The following is a 20,253-nucleotide window of genomic DNA, read 5'->3' as shown; positions in this document are numbered from 1 at the left end:
GAGTCCTTCTCAAACTTCTCTAGTCTCTCCAGTGCTGGCTTACAGCGATGGCTATATAAACAGTATTTTAAAAAATTGTTGTTGAATTTGTATAATGTTGTCAATTTCATGTTGGGATCCATTGGTAGCCTCTCTTGGATTGTGTTGTCAGGAAAAATCAAATAGACAAAGCAATCTTAAGCCCTAAAATGTAAAAGGAAAATTATCATAGAGATTTAACCTACCATTTCTTCCTCTGATGTCCTCAGTCTCTTTTGTGTTGGAAAAATTAAATTGAATTGGATTATGTTGGGAAAAATCAATTGGATTGGAGTTTCTAAAAACATTTGAATATGAACATATTCCATGAAAGCAGGAAATGCAGAGAAAATTTTTCAGCACAAATGGATTTCTAATTGAACTATGCTATTTAAATGTATTACATTGAATGTTTATGCTTAGTTTTTAAAAATTTAAATGAGTTTATAACAGTGGTATTTTAAAATAATGCTTTAGAAGGGAAAGAATTGGTGCCAGGTTCTTAGTAGAACAGTTGTTTTCTGTCTTGCAGTCTAACATTTACTAATGTAATGACATAGTATAGTTGATTAATAGATATTTGTCATGATGGAGCGAAGCAGGAGGTCTTTATTGATTTTGTTAATCATTTTCTAACTTTGGAGTAAAAGGAGGGCCTAAAAAGATGGGAAGCAATTAACTGAACAAACACAAAACACAGTGGAAAAGACCCTGGGGTCTAAGATTGAATCTTATTCAGAATTTGTTCCATTTCTCCCTTGCTGGTCCTTACCTGTGAGTGTTTTAGGTACCCAGAACCCATCTTGATGCAATGCAGTTAATTTAAAACCTGAATGTATTCTCTCTCTCTTTCTACAGCTGTTTCCAACCTAGATGAGGAGAGTCGATGGACAGTCCACTACACTGCTCCATGGCACCAGCAGGAGAATGTGTTCCTCCCCACCACAAGACCGCCCTGCGTAGAGGACCTGCACCGCCAAGCCAAGCTCAACCTCAAATCAGTACTGCGGGGTAAGATGAAACCCTCCAAGCTTGATGTTCTTGCATTCTTGGCTGTTAGAAATGAAAACATAGATTCGGTTGCTGTTTGTAAAAGACTACTTAAAAGGAACTTATACTATGCTTATATACTAAGCTTAAATACAGCTTAATACATGCTAAGTATGTTCTGGCATCTATAGAAAGCTGCCTATTTACAGATAGGCAAATGTATCCTCAAGGAGGCTTCTCTGGGTTAGAACCCTTTCAGTTCAGTTCAGTTCAGTCACTCAGTCGAGGCTGACTCTTTGTGAACCCATGAACTGCAGCGTGCCAGGCCTCCCTGTCCATTACCAACTCCCAGAGTTTACCCAAACTCATGTCCATTGAGTCGGTGATGCCATCCAACCATCTTATCCTCTGTCGTTCCCTTCTCCTCCTGCCCTCAATCTTTCCCAGCTTCAGAGTCTTTTCAAATGAGTCAGCCCTTCATATCAGGTGGCCAAAGTATTGGAGTTTCAGCTTCAACATCAGTCCTTCCAATGAACACCTAGGACTGATCTCCCTTAGGATGGGCTGGTTGGAGCTCCTTGCAGTCCAAGGGACTCTCAAGAGTCTTCTCCAACAACACAGTTCAAAAGCATCAGTTCCTCAGCACTCAGCTTTCTTTATAGTCCAACTCTCACATCCATACATGACTACTGGAAAAACCGTAGCCTTGACTAGATGGACCTTTGTTGACAAAGTAATGTCTCTGCTTTTGAATATGCCATCTAGGTTGGTCATAACTTTCCTTCCAAGGAGTAAGCGCCTTTTAATTTCATGGCGGCAATCACCATCTGCAGTGATTTTGGAGCCCCCCCAAAATAAAGTCTGACACTGTTTCCACTGTTTCCCCATCTATTTCCCATGAAGTGATGGGACCAGATGCCATGATCTTCATTTTCTGAATGTTGAGCTTTAAGCCAACTTTTTCGCTCTCCTCGTTCACTTTCATGAAGAGGCTCTTTAGTTCTTCTTCACTTTCTGCCACAAGGGTAGTGTCATCTGCATATCTGAGGTGATTGATATTTCTCCCAGCAATCTTGATTCCAGCTTGTGCTTCCTCCAGCCCAGAGTTTCTTATGATGTACTCTGCATATAAGCTAAATAAGCATAGTGACAATATATAGTCTTGATGTACTCCTTTTCCTATTTGGAACCAGTCTGTTGTTCCATGTCCAGTTCTAACTGTTGCTTCCTGACCTGCATACAGGTTTCACAAGAGGCAGGTCAGGTGGTCCGGTATTCCCATCTCTTTCAGAATTTTTCACAGCTTATTGTGATCCACACAGTCAAAGGCTTTGGCATTGTCAGTAAAGCAGAAATAGATGTTTTTCTGGAATTCTCTTACTTTTTCAATGATTCAGCAGATGTTGGCAATTTGATCTGGTTCCTCTGCCTTTTCTAAAACCAGCTTGAACATCCGGAAGTTCACAGTTCATGTGTTGCTGAAGCCTGGCTTGGAGAATTTTGAGCATTACTTTACTAGCATGTGAGATGAGTGCAATTGTGCAGTAGTTTGAGCATTCTTTGGCATTGCCTTTCTTTGGGATTGGAATGAAAACTGAGCTTTTCCAGTCCTGTGGCCACTGCTTAGTTTTCCAAATTTGCTGGCATACTGAATGCAGCACTTAGCATGTTTAAACCACCAGTACTCAAATAAACTCCTGCCAATATGGGAAATTTTGCCACTGCTTTTTTAAGACCATAGTTTAAATATTCAGAGCAAATTGTTAAAGTTAGTACTTTGTAATGATGTGTTCAGTTAATTCAAGTTGGGTGGAAAGGAGACCTAAATACATACTTGGAGGGCGTGCAGATTTACCAGAATTTGGGCTGACCCCAGCAGTACTCCTTCTAGTCCAGGTGGGCAGATTGCACTGTGGCTGGTAGGAAATCCAAGAAGGGTAGACACTTGTATCTAGTTTAAAATTCTTATTTTCACCTCAACTTGTCGATGTTAAGAAAAGTGTATACACGGCAAAGAGGACATCCTCAAAGTGATAAAGAAGGGAAGAAGTGATTTTTAAGATTCAGAGTTTTTCAGCCACTAAGTCATGTCCAAGTCTTTGTGACCCCATAGACTGTATGTAGCATGCCAGGCTCCTCTGTCCTTCACTGTCTCCCAGAGTTTGCTGAAATTCATATCATTGGATTGGTAATGCTGTCTGACCGTCTCATCCTCTGTCACCCCCTTCTCCTTTTGCCTTCAATCTTTCCCAGCATCGGGTCTTTTCCAGTGAGTCAGCTCTTCACATCAGGTGGCCGAAATATTGGAGCTTCAGCATCAGTCCCTCAAGTGAATAGTCAGGGTTGATTTCCTTTAGGATTGACTGGTTTGACCTCCATGCAGTCCGAGGGACGCTCAGGAGTCTTCTCCAACACCACAGTTCAAAAATATCAATTCAGATTTAGAGACTTTCCCTTAAAACAAAGAACCAACATTCTTATTCTCCCAGATGCTGTTTCTACCAGTTTTCTCCTACCATGTGCTATTTGAGGTCTAATTATACTAAAAAAAGTACTTGTTGCTTATGTGCAATTTAATTTACCTGGACATATCCTGTATTTATCTAATTGTGAAAGACTTACATCTGGAGAAATACTGTTACTGATTGAAGGAAACCTTAGCTTGAAGATCCCTCTTATTTTCGTTACAGCTTTCACTTGTTTATCAGTCATTAATTAATTCTTTTATTAATGTGCTCTGATTATTAGCTGACGGTTAATACTCAACTATATACCAAGTACTGTTCTAAACTATTGCATGTCATATCTCATTTAATCTTCACAATAATCCTACTACAAACCATTACTGTGCCAAGTTTTACAGATGAAAACATGGAGACACAAAGTTTAGAAATGTGTTTGAGATCTCAGACTTAGTGATAGATCCAAGATTTAAACTTGGACCATCTCAGGCTGCAGAGCCCACATTCTTAACTGCTGCCTTTAACAACCATTTGTTAGAAATCTATTATTCTAGCAAAATGCAGAAAACACCAGCAGGATCTCAGCTGTCGATAAATTTATACTTATATCTAGAGAACAAATCACAATGTGAAAAATACTTGAGAAGTGCCAAAAACTGCTGTATTGCAGTTAAAGAAAGCAGATCATCTCTGCTTAGAGAAAGAATAGCTATCAGTAGAGTCACAATAGATTTGATTCTGAACGGAACTGTACAAACATTTTTAATCATAGCCCTGTTTTTTCTTCCTTTTATCTTGTGTAATGCTTTGATTGTCTCATATGTATCTTACAGTTTTAAGTATTTTATCATGTATCTTATAGTGTTGGCATTGCACTGTCCAGAAAGGAGGGCATTACTGGGCTCCATTTTCCGTTTAGCCTGAGTAAGCCCTTATATGGGCTTTTCAAATGGGACTAGTGGTAAAGAACCTGCCTGTAGGAGATGCAAGTGATGCGGGTTCGATCCCCAGGTCAGGAAGATCTCCTGGAGGAGGGCATGGCAACCCACTCCAATATTCTTGCCTAGAGAATCCCATGGACAGAAGAGCCTGGAAGCCTACAGTCCATAGTGTCACAAAGAATCGAACACCACTGAAGCAACTCAGCACACAACCTACATATGTAGTGACTACAAGCTTAGATGAAAAAAATCATGTGAGTTGGGCTCTTCTGTGTGGCCTTGAAGATGTACTTTGGCTGCGTTGCCTTCATGATGTGCCTAAATCCAGCCAGAATTTCTTCTCGATCTCTTCAGTTCCTAGTGATTTGTCTTTAGTAACTTTTGACAAAGTGCTTCTCTACCTGGAGTTTACGTTCGTACACCGAAGAATTAATAAGAATATTAAATGGCACAGTTCCCAGGACAAACCCCAGCGGCAGTGCCATTGTTCACATTTCTCTTATTGCTCTGAAGACTAAGCCCTGCCTGGTCTGGCTTGTAGAAAATACCTTCAGGAAGGTATGTGTGAGTTTGAACATTCAGGCCCAGTGGTTTTTTGATCACTCTCCAGGAAATTGTGCTTCCTGACCTCTTTCGTGTATTTTCAAGTACCTAGTCAGACCTTCTCTTTTCTGCCCTTTGGACACTGTATATCTATATACAGATTTTTCTAACTTCATTTTCTTTTGAACTGTTCAGTAGGTACCTATGAAATATCATCACCCACATTTTGCCTACACTTAAATTTTATTTTGAAAAGGTAAATGCTATAGTGATTGCTTAAGTGCCCTAAAGTGGTTCATCGAAGGGATCTACTATTAATAAGATTAATAAGTTTGGAAAATCCTTAGAGCTCAACTTTTAAAGTCTGGATTTAAATGAGCCTTAAGGGATTTTAGATAATTGATAACTTGAAGAACAGTGGTTGAGAGAGATGAAACGAGAAAGAATATCTGAGTGCTTTTGTTTCTCATTTATTTACTTTTAATCACATGTACTTTCACATACCACTTCCCCGACATCCTGTTAGCAACCTGTAGTAAACACAACATGAATGCAAAGTGTTTGTTATATCATTATCAGTGGAGATTAAAAAGAAAAAATCCAGCCCCTGAATATATGGTACTATTAAAGTATGATGTTATATAAGATTATTAGTCTAAGATAACCCCAGCATTCTTTGATTAAAAATACAGAAAGGTAAGTCAGTATTCACAATGAGTAATCTGTTTTGTTCCTCCTTCTATTCTTAACTGTGACCTTGTTCACAGTTTTAAGGAAGGAGTACTATCCTTTGAGGGCTTCCCTGGTGGCTTAGTGGTAAAGAATCCGCCTGCCAAGCAGGAGATGCAGGCTTGATCCCTGGGTCAGGAAGATCCTCTGGAGAAGGAAATGGCAACCCACTCCAGTATTTTTGCCTGGAGAATCCCATGGACAGAGGAAGCTGTTCATGGGATCACAAAGAGTCAGACACGACTGAATGATTAAACAACAAGAAATTAATAAGTAAGTGTTATAAATTTTGGCTTATGTTAAAGTAATGCAGAAATGCTTAATGGTCAGTAGACCACAAGATTACTGAAAATGTTTATATGAAAAAGCTAAGCTTGCATTAGTACCTAAAGGTAGATGTAGATGCTACTTAATGTGTATTTTAAGGATCAATTTTGTGCTGTGACAAGAGTTTTTAAATGAATGGACAAAATGTTGTGGGTCCCCAGCTTTAAAGAGCTGAGGTGCTTGCCGCCTGGTGTCAAGACTGAAATAAACACACGGTAGAGTAATGGAGACATGTATGAAGTACACTGGGTATGTAGAGGAGAGTTCGGTCCGCCAGAAAAGCCTTGGGAGACCCCACTCTCCCATTCCCCTGTTGAAGAGAGGATGGGCTTTTATAGTGTCAAATGGCATGTGAAGTGCCTAGAGGAGGTAGTTTCCATTCTGGCCCAACTAATGCAAAGAGATCTTTTGTGTTTGTTCTTAGGGACCAGTCTCTGGAGAATTTGATAGAATTTAGTGGCCATGCCCTTGGATCAAATGATTTTATTTTAATTGATGTATTTAGTTACTGGAGACTTAGGTAGTGATTTATTACTAACAATAACACAAAAATGTACCAAGATTTAAAAAGAGTATTTTGATATTAGGCCCAACAGGACATCTGGCTGGTAATGAATAGTAAATTTGATTGAATAGTAAATTTTACTAAATTTCAGAAGAATTCTATTCTTTCAATCTCCATGGTTGTTTAAACCCTTCATAAACTTCATCAGAGTTAGCTGTGATAATGAATAACCTCTATCTAACTAAATGTTTAACTGGATAGTTTTAGCTTTTATTGAAAAGGCCACAATTCAGTGGGAAAGGGGGAATTGAGGGATGGGGTAGGCTTGCTTGGACTCAATGAAAGTTTTAGATTTTATTTCTTTATAACCTGTGGGCCTCATTTGACAATTATAAGATTATTAAAGATTGTAATGAAAAAATATTATTTCAAGCCCTCATCCCCTAAAAGCTCAACTTGGGAGAGAGATAAACATACTTTCTCACAGTGTGTTTAGCAGGCAGTTTGGTTACTGCATCTGTGTAACTCCTGCCTGAATTCATGGAGCATCTGTTGTTGATATCAGAAATGTCTAGTCACAGCTCTCTTTCCTGAAAAGCCACACATTAGCAGGTCAGCATACTCTGTGGCTCCAGGATTAGAAGTGTGAGCACAGGGAGGAATGTTGGATCTGGCTTGTGTTAATTCAGAGTCAGAAGGTTATATTTATTATATCTGGAGACATAGGAATTAAGGATATACATTGTGAAGAAATGACTGCTTGTACCAAGTAATTTAAAGCAATAGAATGTCCATGTTTGTGTGTGTGTACAGACCAACCTGTTTGACATTAAATAGTGGTATACCTTTTTCAAAATTATGGACAAAGTTTCTAAGTTGTTCCAGCCAGGTTTCTCTGACAGTTCCTGACACACATATTTTATCTGAAGGTTACTGCGTAACCTTTCATTGTCAGGAAGCCATCAACTAGTTCCATGTAGACTTGGACAAGTGAGTCTGTTCTGGGAAAGGCTGTGGGGGCCTCTCTGGATTTGATGAGGGGCCTTGATGGTGACATCTGTGTGCGTTGGGCACATGGGTCCATGGGCACATAGAGTCTCTTCTTGGGGATCCTGTGGCATTCTTCACAGGACTTTCTGGAAGACACCTGTGTAACCCTTGTGAATGTGAAGTGAAGTGAAAGTCGCTCAGTCATGTCTGATTCTTTGCAACCCATGGCCTGTAACCTGCCAGCCTCTTCTGTCCATGGAATTCTCCAGGCAAGAATACTGGAATGGGTTGCCATTTCTTTCTCCAGGGATCTTTCTGACCCAGGGATTGAACCTGGGTCTCCTGCATTGCAGGCAGATTCTTTACCATCTGAGCCACTAGGGAATCCCATGGTGCTATTACTTTGGTCAAAAAATAGAGTGTGATCTGACTGCCAGAAACCTCTTGTTGTTCTTGCTTTCTAATAGAAAAGGCCAGGTTTCATGAAAAGTACGTGGGTGACGTTTAGTTTCACGTCCTACCTCTGTTGTGTACTAGGAATATATTATTTGAGTTTAATTTTGAGTGTGTCTCTTTAAGATTTTGAACTTGTTTTTTATCTATAAGATAAAGATCCCAATACCTATTTTCATGGGAATAAAACCAACTTATTTAAATATAGTATCTCAAAGTACTTGTCCCTCAATGTGGAAGCAGAAAGTGTTTGTGGAGGAGGAGTGTCTTTTAATATAAGTGCAGTGGTACACAGATAGAACTTTCAGTCCTCTTTCCCAGATGCTGTCATGATTTAGCTGACACTCTCCCTCCCAGCCATTATGCTACAGAGATAGACACTGGGGAGGAGGGAGAGAGGAAGAGAACAAGGGACAGATGTCATCAGATGGCAGGTGATGGTCACAGACACGTTCACTTCATCCACATGAGCAAGATGCCTTTTCCTCCATGCCCCATCAGTCTCTGAATGATACCCAGGATGCTAGAGCAGAAGGCCCCTCCCTGGTCCTCTGGTTAAACAATCCCCTCTGCATTTGAATCCCTTTTCTTTTAGGGGTTTCCCTGATAGCTCAGTTGGTAAAGAATCCGCCTGCAATGTGGGAGACCTGGGTTCGATCCCTGGGTTGAGAAGATCCCCTGGAAAAGGGAACAGCTACCCACTCCAGTATTCTTGCCTGGAGTACAGTCCATGGGGTCACAAAGAGTTAGACACGACCGAGCGACTTTCACTTTATTTTGTATATGATAAACCAGGGTTTATTGAAGTTAAGGGATTAATGGATAGCTACTTCACAGTTTATAGATAACTCTGCCAAGAACTCCAAGTCAGGTTTCTCACCCAGCCCATGCTGGCCTGTTTTGATCTCAGATCCCAAGGGCCTATCTCTGATGCTTCTTCAGCTGCCCTCAACTTCCAAAAAAGGTCATTGGGATGGAACCCACTTTGCAAATTATAGCCTCAAGGCAGATTTAGTTTCTTCAGCCAGTTAATTTAAGAGATGCAAAATAGCCTAAAGTTGGTGGCTTCCCTGTTGCACATGCAAACTTCTCTTCACTCATTCTTGATTTCATTAAAATTCAAACGTGTTTAAGAGAAATAAAGGAAGCTTCATCATTAGACATCATATGTAATGAACATCAGTAATCATTGTTTCATCCTAATAGGCCTTGGTGCTTATTTTAGGGTTATAATAAGTCATTAGTACTTTGATAGACTTAAAAAACATGGTAATAAGACACGGGTTATAAAAGGGACAAAGGAAAGAAAGATAAGGGATTAGAAATACTAAATATACCAATGATTTAGCACTTGGAGCAAGTTTACTCTTTGCCTGGTTCATTACACCATTCTTCCTGAAGAATCTTTTGGTAAAATTGATGTGTAAAAGGAGACTATTAAACATCACTGGTTAAAGAAAGATTATCATCTATTTTTTTAATATGTAAGAAACACTAAATTACACTCATTCATAGAGAATTTTAACTTGTTTTCTAGTTTAAACAAAAATAGGCAGAGTGGAGAGCTTGGGGGAGGAGTGGTTCTTTATTGTGGGAAAGCACTGCACAGAAGCAGGATGTGTAATTGTCTCATCTTCCCTGAACCACAGCGGCATTGCCACCTTCTGCTGTTATTACCTATTCCGAAAAATAGGCAGCCAGAATTGTGATTCTAGTGCTGCCTATAGCCTGGAAGATGTTGGAAAATCATATCCCATTTTTGTACTTGGCTTCTCCCTCAGTAAAAAAGAACTTTTTTAATCTCTAAGTTCCCTTCCAAGCTCCAAAATTCTGATTGGCCTCTCAAGTACTTAACTGCTTAAGGGTGATATGTATGGGGTTTACAATTTACAGTGGAATGCAAGCCCTGAGTTGTCTAGAATCTAAGTTTGTGTTGACACAGAAACTGCTAAGTGCATCTAGCAAATGAGGTGCTGGGCTGGAAGCTGCAGCAGAGTCAGAGATGAATCACATGGCTGCTTTCCTCTTTACACCCAGACAGAGATAAGTGTATGAATAACTCTGACAAAGTTGATAATGGTGATATCATTGAGCCGCACCCTTGTCCCTGGGTGTTGTCTTTAAAACACAAATCTGATCATGCCTCTCATTAAAAATTCTTTACCACCTTCCCACCATTGGCAGAATAAAACATAACCTCTGTGGCATCTGAGAACCTTCCTGATCTTCCCCCATTTGTCCAGCCTCACCTACCAGATGACTCTTTCTCCCCTGTGCTGCTGTTTTCCTCCTCCCAAAGTCTTCCCTTTGTGCCTCACACATAAGGATAAAGTCCTTCCATTGGAAAGCTGGCTTGTGTTGCCCTTTCTGTCTGTCCACACATGTCTCAATCCACTTCCTCTCCCTTCTGAACCACAACCACTCACACCTGGCCAACTCCTGTTCCCTTTGTGAGGATCAGCTGGTGGCTGCCTGGGTTCCCATAGAGCTTTCCTGGACTCCTTAGGGCAGACCCAGACATCCCTTCCCCACTTTTCCACACATGCCCACAGAACCTTACACCCTCTGTTCAACTGCTAGTAATTGTGTTCACATGTTTATCCCCCACCTGTCAGCAAGACCCTTGGGAGCAGGACTTTTTCTAGTCATTTGTGTGACCCCAGTGCTTGGGGGTTTCCCTGGTGGTGCAGAGGTTAAAGTGTCTGGCTGCAATGTGGGAGACCTGGGTTCGATCCCTGGGTCAGGAAGATCCCCTGGAGAAGGAAATGGCAACCCACTCTAGTATTCTTGCCTGGAGAATCCCATGGACGGAGGAGCTTGGTGGGCTACAGTCCACGGGTCTCAAAGAATCGGACACGACTGAGCGACTTCACTTTCAGTGCTTGGTACTGTAAATACTGTTGTGTCTGTGGACGTCCTGGAATAGTTATCTCAAACTCACAAGGAAGACCAGTCATAGCTGGGGAACAGCTGGTGAGAATGCGGGAGCGAGGAGATTGGAGATGAGAGATACAGAGAGAGGAGTGGTGAAGGTTGAGCCTGGGAGGCTCTTATTTTAGGGGCTTGGGAAGGAGCAATTGGGAAAAGAGTCTGGGGAAGAAGACAGCAAATCAGGATGGGGCATTGGTCGTGGTCCTCAGGGACAGGCAAGGTTGGAAGAAAGGCTACTGAATTGGTAAGGAGGTGGCCATTGGTGACTGTCAAAAGAGTGGTTTCCAGGGGGTCTGTGGATTTAAGAAGCCAGGTGTCATGAGATAATTATTTTAATAAGCAGAAAAATAATATAACTTTTTTTAAGAAATAAAATAAATGATGTCACCAAGGCAAAGAGTATTTTGAGGTGGTCTCAGGCTAAAAGTAGTACTATTACTTGTTTTAAAAACTAGAGCCAGTTAAAACATGCTTTTAGACAAAAGAGCCCACAGGAGGAGGAAAGGTTGCAAATATTATAAAGACAGCATATTATATTATATTTTGCTTTATTGTATTATAAAGGGAGCATATTCCCTCAGTAGTCAGAAAGTAGTGAACGGGCACAGGTGGAGGTCAGGTTTTGACTTCCAACTCCCAGACAGAAAACTGGAGAAAGCACATTTTGAGATGGAGCAAAAAAAACATTGACGTTATTTATTCGAGTCTTGATAGAAGTGCGGCCCCCACTTTGTGGCCAGTTCCTTGGTGAGAAGGATAACTTCACTGGAGTTGACTCGTTCAGTGCTTTTGTAATTAGATTGACTTTTCAAAGCCAAATGGTAATGTTATTAAAGACTTTTTTTTTTTTTAATGTTTAGTATTTTATTGCACCTCCTTTGGAATTTTTGTCCTTAGGGAAAGTTGCCGAACATGATGAAACAATGGATTAAATTCCCTATTGAGAAAAATGAAGTGCAAGACAAAAATAAAAAAGAGAATGGAAATGATACACAAAGGAGTGGTTTAACTTCTCTTGTTGGATTCAATGGCACACAAAATTTTTTATAGTACAAAGTCTGGGTATGGTAACCCTGAACACGTAGTTAACCTGTGTGAGGGAAGTCAGATGCAAGAACAAAGGAAAAAGGAACAATCCTTGCTTTTTTAGTGGGTAAAGAGACCTGTCGCCTTTAATAGCAAGCAACACACAAAAGATAGAATAGCAAAGACAGTCATTTGAACGATCCAGGTCTTAACAAAGCACCATGGATGGTTTGAACAAAAGGCTTTTTGTTTTGTTTTTGTGTCCATGGCCAGTCTGCTGTTTCAGCAATTCCAGTTTAATTCCTGATAAACTGAGTAACTTGAGCGGCTGCTATATTTTTGCCCAGTGCAGCATAAAAATGCTACATTGAAGGTACTGTGGATAAGGTTTGTTATCATTCCCTGTACAACTGAAGTCCCTGGTGTTGGTTTAGACTCTTTGCAAGTTATTTGATATTGAGGAACATTGGTGGTGCTCCAGGACTGCCAGTGATAGGGCTTTTTCATTCTAAAGTGAAATGAGATCACCTCCAATTTGGTTGTGCTCTGGTGGCGCTCAACTAGGGCTTGCACACCCACAGCACTCTCACATTTATCATGGGTATGAGAAGCTTTCACCTTAATTTAAGTCAGACTTAGTTCTTCAAGTAATCTCTTTAAATGATTTTGGCTATGTGAAGAAAAGCAATGTTAAAAGCCAGTTTTCTGCCATGACAAATAACATTTGAGGAATAATTCTTTCCATGGTTTGCAGTGAAAAATAAAGCTAACAAACAGTTTTATCCAATGGTGTGAATTTTAATATTTAATCCCCAAGTGTTTCAGTCAGTTCAGTTCAGTCACTCAGTTGTGTCCAACTCTTTGCGACCCCATGAATCGCAGCACGCCAGGCCTCCCTATCCATCACCAACTCCCAGAGTTCACTCAAACTCATGTCCATCGAGTTGGTGATGCCATCCAGCCATCTCATCCTCTGTCGTCCCCTTCTCCTCCTGCCCCCAATCCCTCCCAGCATCACAGTCTTTTCCAATGGGTCAACTCTTCGCATGAGGTGGCCAAAGTACTGGAGTTTCAGCTTTAGCATCACTCCTTCCAAAGAACACCCAGGACTGATCTCCTTCAGAATGGACTGGTTGGATCTCCTTATAGTCTAAGGGACTCTCAAGAGTCTTCTCCAACACCACAGTTCAAAAGCATCAATTCATCAGCACTCTTCTGGAGAAGGCAATGGCAACTCACTCCAGTGCTCTTGCCTGGAAAATCCCATGGACGGAGGAGCATGGTAGGCTGTAGTCCATGGGGTTGCTAAGAGTCAGACACAACTGAGCGACTTCACTTTCACTTTTCACTTTCATGCATTGGAGAAGGAAATGGCACCCCACTCCAGTGTTCTTGCCTGGAGAATCCCAGGGACGGGGGAGCCTGGTGGGCTGCCGTCTCTGGGGTCGCACAGAGTCGGACACGACTGAAGCGACTTAGCAGCAGCAGCAGCACTCTTCACAGTCCAACTGTCACATCCATACATGACCACTGGAAAAACCATAGCCTTGACTAGGTGAGCCTTTGTTGGCAAAGTAATGTCTCTGCTTTTGAATATGCCATCTAGTTTGGTCATAACTTTCCTTCCAAGGAGTAAGCGTCTTTTAATTTCATGGCTGCAATCACCATCTGCAGTGATTTTGGAGCCCCCAAAAATAAAGTCTGACACTGTTTCCCCATCTGTTTGCCATGAAGTGATGGGACCAGATGCCTTGATCTTCGTTTTCTGAATATTGAGCTTTAAGCCAACTTTTTCACTCTCCTCTTTCACTTTCATCAAGAGGCTTTTTAGTTCCTCTTCGCTTTCTGCCATAAGGGTGGTGTCATCTGCATGTCTGAGGTGATTGATATTTCTCCCAGCAATCTTGATTCCAGCTTGTGCTTCCTCCAGCCCAGTGTTTCTCATGATGTATTCTGCATATAAGTTAAATAAGCAGGGTGACAATATATAGCCTTGACATACTCCTTTTCCTATTTGGAACCAGTCTCTTGTTCCATGTCCAGTTCTAACTGTTGCTTCCTGACCTGCATATAGGTTTCTCAAGAGGCAGGTCGGGTGGTCTAGTATTCCCATCTCTTTCAGAATTTTCCACAGTTTATTGTGATCCACACAGTCAAAGGCTTTGGCGTCATCAATAAAGCAGAAACAGATGTATTTCTGGAACTCTCTTGCTTTTTCGATGCCAGCGGATGTTGGCAATTTGATCTGTGATTACTCTGCCTTTTCTAAAACCAATTTGAACATCTGGAAGTTCACGGTTCACGTATTGCTGAAGCCTAAATGTTTAGGGAGGGTTTTATTCTACTCTAATAGAAATTAACTATACAGGGAGAATATCAATCAGTATGACCTCTTTTTTCCCTTTTGCATAAATGACATTGCCTATGGTGTTTAATATTAGTCATTGAAGGAGATACTTGTCCCAGGATATGGAGGGAGGCAACTCTTTTCAGTGTATTAGTCAGCAAATTCTTTTCCTGTGTGACTGTTGGGCTGATGATACAATTAATGGTACGTGTTCTCATGGTACTCCACCTTCCAGGTCCTGACCACTTTATCTCCCAAAACACACTAAGTAGATTGAAATGAGAAGTCATTTGGAATTGTTCTAAAGTAAGTATTAGGTGTATGAATTCAGAAGTTTGCTTGTCATTTCCCCCCTCCCTTGTGGAACCCATTTACTTCAAAGGCAGCTTTTCCACCCTCTCTCTTCTACCTTGTGAAAGTATTAGTCACTCAGTCATGTCTGACTCTGCGACCCCATGGACTGTAGCCTGCCAGGTTCTTCTGTCCATGGAGTTCTCCAGGCAAGAATACTGGAGTGGGTAGCCCTTCCCTTCTCCAGAGGATCTTGCTATCCCAGGTATCGAACCCAGGTCTCCTGCATTGCAGGCAGATTCTTTACTGTCTGAATCACACAGGAAGCCCTCTTTTCCACCTTACTCCTTCCCAGAACCTCTCTGGGGGCTTTCCTGTGACATCTGTTCTATCTGACCAAAAATCACAAAAGTTGCCCGGGATGGAATAAGTATTGTGATGTTGGATTTGGTCAGTGTCTCTAAAGTTCTACTGGGACCAAATTTACTTGGATAGATAACCCTAATAGAACAGTGAGCATCATCTTCTCTACCTGCTCTTCCCTCACCCTCTTATTTACTGAACATATATATAATAAGTGCCCCTCACCCATTAAATTCTGTGTTTATGCTGGCCCTAACCCATATGTGTCAGTTGTGCTTAATAAACACTGATGACATCTTTAGTGTACCAGATAGGCAGGTCACATGCTTTGGGTAAATTAAGATAAAAAGTATGGCCAAAGATAAAATGCACCTGGGTGAGGGCTAGGGACAGCCCCCTTGTCACATAATCACAGGGCCCTTTCAAGCACTGAAGGTTCATTCATTTAATGAACTCTTGGCCACCTACAATGAGTAAATCGTGTGTGGTTTAGGCACCTTTAGGGCTTCCCTCATAGCTCAGTTGGTAAAGCATCCACCTGCAATGCAGGAGACCCTGGTTTGATCCCTGGGTTGGGAAGATCCATTGGAGAAGGGATAGGGATAGGCTACCCACTCCAGTATTCTAGGGCTTCCTTTGTGGCTCAGCTGGTAAAGAATCGCCTGCAATACAGGAGACCTGGGTTCGATCCCTAGGTTGGGAAGATGCCCTGGAGAAGGAAAAGGCTACCCATTCTAGTATTCTAGCCCAGAGAACTCCATGGACTGTACAGACCACGGGGTCACAAAGAGTTGGACACGACTGAGCGACTTTCACTTAGACACCTTTAGGAGGACATTGGCTTTTACTTTCAGGGCCTGGGAAGCCATTGGAGAAGTTTGAGCTCAGGATTGACATAATCTGACTCACACTTTTTAAGTGGTTCAATTTGGTTCTGTGTTAAAAGTTCAAAGTAAAAGAATCAGAGTAACCCAGGACATTGGGTGGAGATGACCGCAGTAATCAAGGGAGAGGTGGAAGTGGCCTGAAAAGAAAGTAGCTACCAGATAAAGCATTTCTTCTTCCACAGTGCTCTCTATATCCTATCAGCTAAATTCTTCTTCATCCTTTGTTCCCCATCTTGCTCTCTAGTTACTCCATTGGTGAGTGTGGATCATCATGGCAAAATAAAAGAAACAAATAAAATAAAAGAAACCCTCTTTTACCCTTGGGCCTTTTACCTTTTCTCACCTGGAGTAAGGAGGAAAATTCTGGTCTTCAGGAGCCTCACCTAGCACCTCCTCCAAATGGAAGGCTTTTCCTTTTACTTTATACCTGCCCTAAATGGGTTCATGGATTTCACATCAAGAACCTTTCATTTTGTTTCTCTTTCTCTGTAGCTACTTACTTTCCTCTGAAACAGTTTTCTTGTAGTGTGGCTCCCAGACCAGCAGTAGGAATATCACCTAGGAATTTGTTAGAAGTGTAAGTTCTCAGGCTCCAATGCCGACCCACTGAGTCAGACACTCACGTCAGCCAAGTGATTAACAAACCCCCAGGGGATTTGGATGCACCTTCATCGGGAGAACCCTGCTCCATAAATTGTCATGTGAACTTGTTTAATCAGTCAACCAAATTGTAAACACCTTGAAAATTGTACCCCTTTCAGTTTCACTAGCTCATTGTGAGCTAAGATTCAAACAAACACACAGCTGTTCACTGCCAGAGTTTAAGATCTTGGCCACCACCATTCATCTCCCTGGCTGTTAGCAGAAGGTTACTTGAACGAATTGATTCATCTCCTTCCAGGAAGCTTCCTTTTCCTTGAAATGTGGGTGATTATTGGCATATTTTCTGATTGGCCGTCTCTTTCTTACCCTCAGTTAATAAATTATACTCTAGCACCTGGAGCATTTTGTCCGACGGTGCATAATGTCCATGTACCATTAAGACATGAAGAGAGGAGAGATTTTGGAACTTTTAGAGAGACTTGGGCTTAATCCTTAAAGCCATATATTTTCTCCTTTCATAATTTATGGTACTTTGGATGCAAAGTATCATTGACATGATAATTGATAAAGAAGGCATCTTATGGACTCAAACATGGATTTATTGGAAGATAAATTTGGATTTAGTACTTCATATATAATAACAGAATGGGAAAGACTAGAGATCTATTCAAGAAAATTAGAGATATCAAGGGAACATTTCATGCAAAGATGGGCTCGATAAAGGACAGAAATGGGATGGACCTAACAGAAGCAGAAGATATTAAGAAGAGGTGGCAAGAATACACGGAAGAACTGTACAAAAAGGATCTTCACGACCCAGATAATCATGATGATGTGATCACTAATCCAGAGCCAGACATCTTGGAAAGTGAACTCAGGTGGGCCTTAGAAAGCATCACTACGAACAAAGCTAGTGGAGGTGATGGAATTCCAGTGGAGCTGTTTCAAATCCTGAAAGATGATGCTGTGAAAGTGCTGCACTCAGTATGCCAGCAAATCTGGAAAACTCAGCAGTGGCCACAGGACTGGAAAAGGTCAGTTTTCATTCCAGTCCCAAAGAAAGGCAATGCCAAAGAATGCTCAAACTACCGCACAATTGCACTCATCTCACATGCTAGTAAAGTAATGCTCAAAATTCTCCAAGCCAGGCTTCAGCAATACGTGAACCATGAACTCCCTGATGTTGAAGCTGGTTTTAGAAAAGGCAGAGGAACGAGAGATCAAATTGCCAACATCCACTGGATCATGGAAAAAGCAAGAGAGTTCCAGAAAAACATCTATTTCTGCTTTATTGACTATGCCAAAGCCTTTGACTGCATGGATCACAATAAACTGTGGAAAATTCTGAAAGAGATGGGAATACCAGACCACCTGACCTGCCTCTTGAGAAACCTGTATGCAGGTCAGGAAGCAACAGTTAGAACTGGACATGGAACAAGAGACTGGTTCCAAATAGGAAAAGGAGTACATCAAGGCTGTATATTGTCACCCTGCTTATTTAACTTATATGCAGAGTACATCATGAGAAACGCTGGACTGGAAGAAACACAAGCTGGAATCAAGACTGCTGGGAGAAATATCAAGAACCTCAGATATGCAGATGACACCACCCTTATGGCAGAAAGTGAAGAGGAACTAAAAAGCCTCTTGATGAAAGTGAAAGAGGAGAGTGAAAAGGTTGGCTTAAAGCTCAATATTCAGAAAACGAAGATCATGGCATCCGGTCCCATCACTTCATGGGAAATAGATGGGGAAACAGTGGAAACAGTGTCAGACTTTATTTTGGGGGGCTCCAAAATCACTGCAGATGGTGACTGCAGCCATGAAATTAAAAGACACTTACTCCTTGGAAGAAAAGTTATGACCAACCTAGATAGCATATTCAAAAGCAGAGACAGTACTTTGCTGACTAAGGTCTGTCTAGTCAAGGCTATGGTTTTTCCAGTAGTCATGTATGGATGTGAGAGTTGGACTGTGAAGAAAGCTGAATGCTGAAGAATTGATTGCTTTTGAACTGTGGTGTTGGAGAAGCCTCTTGAGAGTCCCTTGGACTGCAAGGAGATCCAAGCAGTCCATTCTGAAGATCAACCCTGGGATTTCTTTGGAAGGAATGATGCTAAAGCTGAAACTCCAATACTTTGGCCACCTCATGCAAAGAGCTGACTCATTGGAAAAGACTCTGATGCTGGGAGGGATTGGGGGCAGGAGGAGAAAGGGACGACCGTGGATGAGATGGCTGGATGGCATCATGGACTCGATGGACATGAGTCTGGGTGAACTCCGGGAGATGGTGATGAACAGGGAGGCCTGGCGTGCTGCGATTCATGGGGTCGCAAAGAGTCGGACACGACTGAGCGACTGAACTGAACTAATAATATACATTTATATCATTGTAAGTATTCCTATATAACTATATACAAACAATTACTCTTAAGGGGAGAGGGAAGAAAAGAATGAATCATTAGTGTAATAGTAAACCAAAAAGTCATTTGGAATCTTTTATTTATAATTGCTCTCAAATTATCTAGGACAGTATCCATTGAAAGGATCTATATTAAATCCACGGTGTCTTTAAGATTTAACATAGCTTTTCAGCTCACTTGATATGCTGCAAGTAACTGAGTAACTCAAAAAACTTTTGACCATTTATAGTCCGTTAATTATGTTCTAATTTGTTGATTCTTGAAGACAATTTCAATAAATTAAAGTACACCTAGCTGCTTTGAAGGGGGCTTAGCTGCTTTAAAGAAAAGAATTTATGGACTATCCAAATGTAATTTTGGAAAATCCAGTATACATGACTGGCAAGGCAGAATTTTAACTACAATATCAGTAGGATTTCCTCTTCAGGATTGCCAGACGCAATAAATGTACTAGAAGGCAGATTCCTTCTACTTTGAAATGCATTTTGACTTTATTTTCAGTAAGAAAATAACTTCCCTAATGTTCACAGAGCATAATATTTGAGTGCAGTAAAATTTTTCCTATGTTGCTTGTTAAATGAAAGCTCAAACTGGAATCTTTAGCTGTATAAGACCTGATACAGCTGTTGGACTGGAATTGATTATTGATTTTCTTCTAAATATATGTTTGTAGTCGTCCATGTTCTCAGCCCTCTGGTACCAGACAAAGATATAAGAACTGGCTTTCAGCCCTGTCACTGATAATCTGATGGATAAATAACTGGGATAGAAGTTTGGAAACCTGGATCTACCAGAAATGTAAAACATTTGTGTCTCATAATCCGTAAGACAGGTATAATATCTGCTTTCCTTCAGTTCACACAGAAATATTTTACGCACAAATCAAATAATGATGGCCAAGGGCTTTCAGTTTAGAAAATAATGCATTTATTAAGTGTCAGGAGTAATGGCTTTAAAAATCAGTGATGTGAAAAAAAGAGTTGTTTAGACTTTGGTTCATCACAGGACATTCTCACTGAAGCAGTACATCATGGCCATTATTTATAATTAACTTTGGAACTGGAGTTGTTAATGACCTTGAATTATAGGAGGAGGATTATGAAAGATTTAATACTGTTAGAAAGAAACCCCATTCAGATTTTAAAGTATGGTATGTCTAAAATGCTGTACTGTTGTGAAATACCAGCAGTGTGCTTTTGACCTGAATGTTTAGACACTTTCCTAGCAGTTCATGCTCGTATATACCACCACAATCCATGCAACCCGAAAAGGGACAAAACAGCCTTTTTTAACCGGTCCTTCTGGCTTTTAATGCAGTAGTGCTTCTCTTCTGTTTCTTTCTTTTTTTAAAATTAAACTACAGTTAATTATAGTATTGTATTAGTTTCAAGTGTACAGAAAAGTGATTAAATTATATTTATAAT

The 20,253-nt window shown here is 40.9% G+C and overlaps 1 protein-coding gene across 4 annotated transcripts in view; it reads left to right on the top strand.

Moving 5' to 3' along the window:
* NHSL1 (NHS like 1) overlaps positions 1-20,253 on the top strand; it is a 144,029-nt gene that overhangs the window by 75,754 nt on the left and 48,022 nt on the right. For all 4 annotated transcript variants that reach the window (XM_040238768.1, XM_040238769.1, XM_040238770.1 and 1 more), the window contains exon 2: positions 877-1,029. In XM_040238768.1, coding sequence (XP_040094702.1) covers positions 877-1,029 — 153 coding nt within the window. The remainder of the gene's footprint in view (positions 1-876; positions 1,030-20,253) is intronic.

The sequence above is a fragment of the Oryx dammah genome, unplaced genomic scaffold, assembly GCF_014754425.2.
Source record: "Oryx dammah isolate SB20612 unplaced genomic scaffold, SCBI_Odam_1.1 HiC_scaffold_4, whole genome shotgun sequence".
In the NCBI taxonomy this organism is placed as follows: Eukaryota; Metazoa; Chordata; class Mammalia; order Artiodactyla; family Bovidae; genus Oryx; species Oryx dammah.
This window is presented reverse-complemented; position numbering and strand designations above follow the sequence as displayed.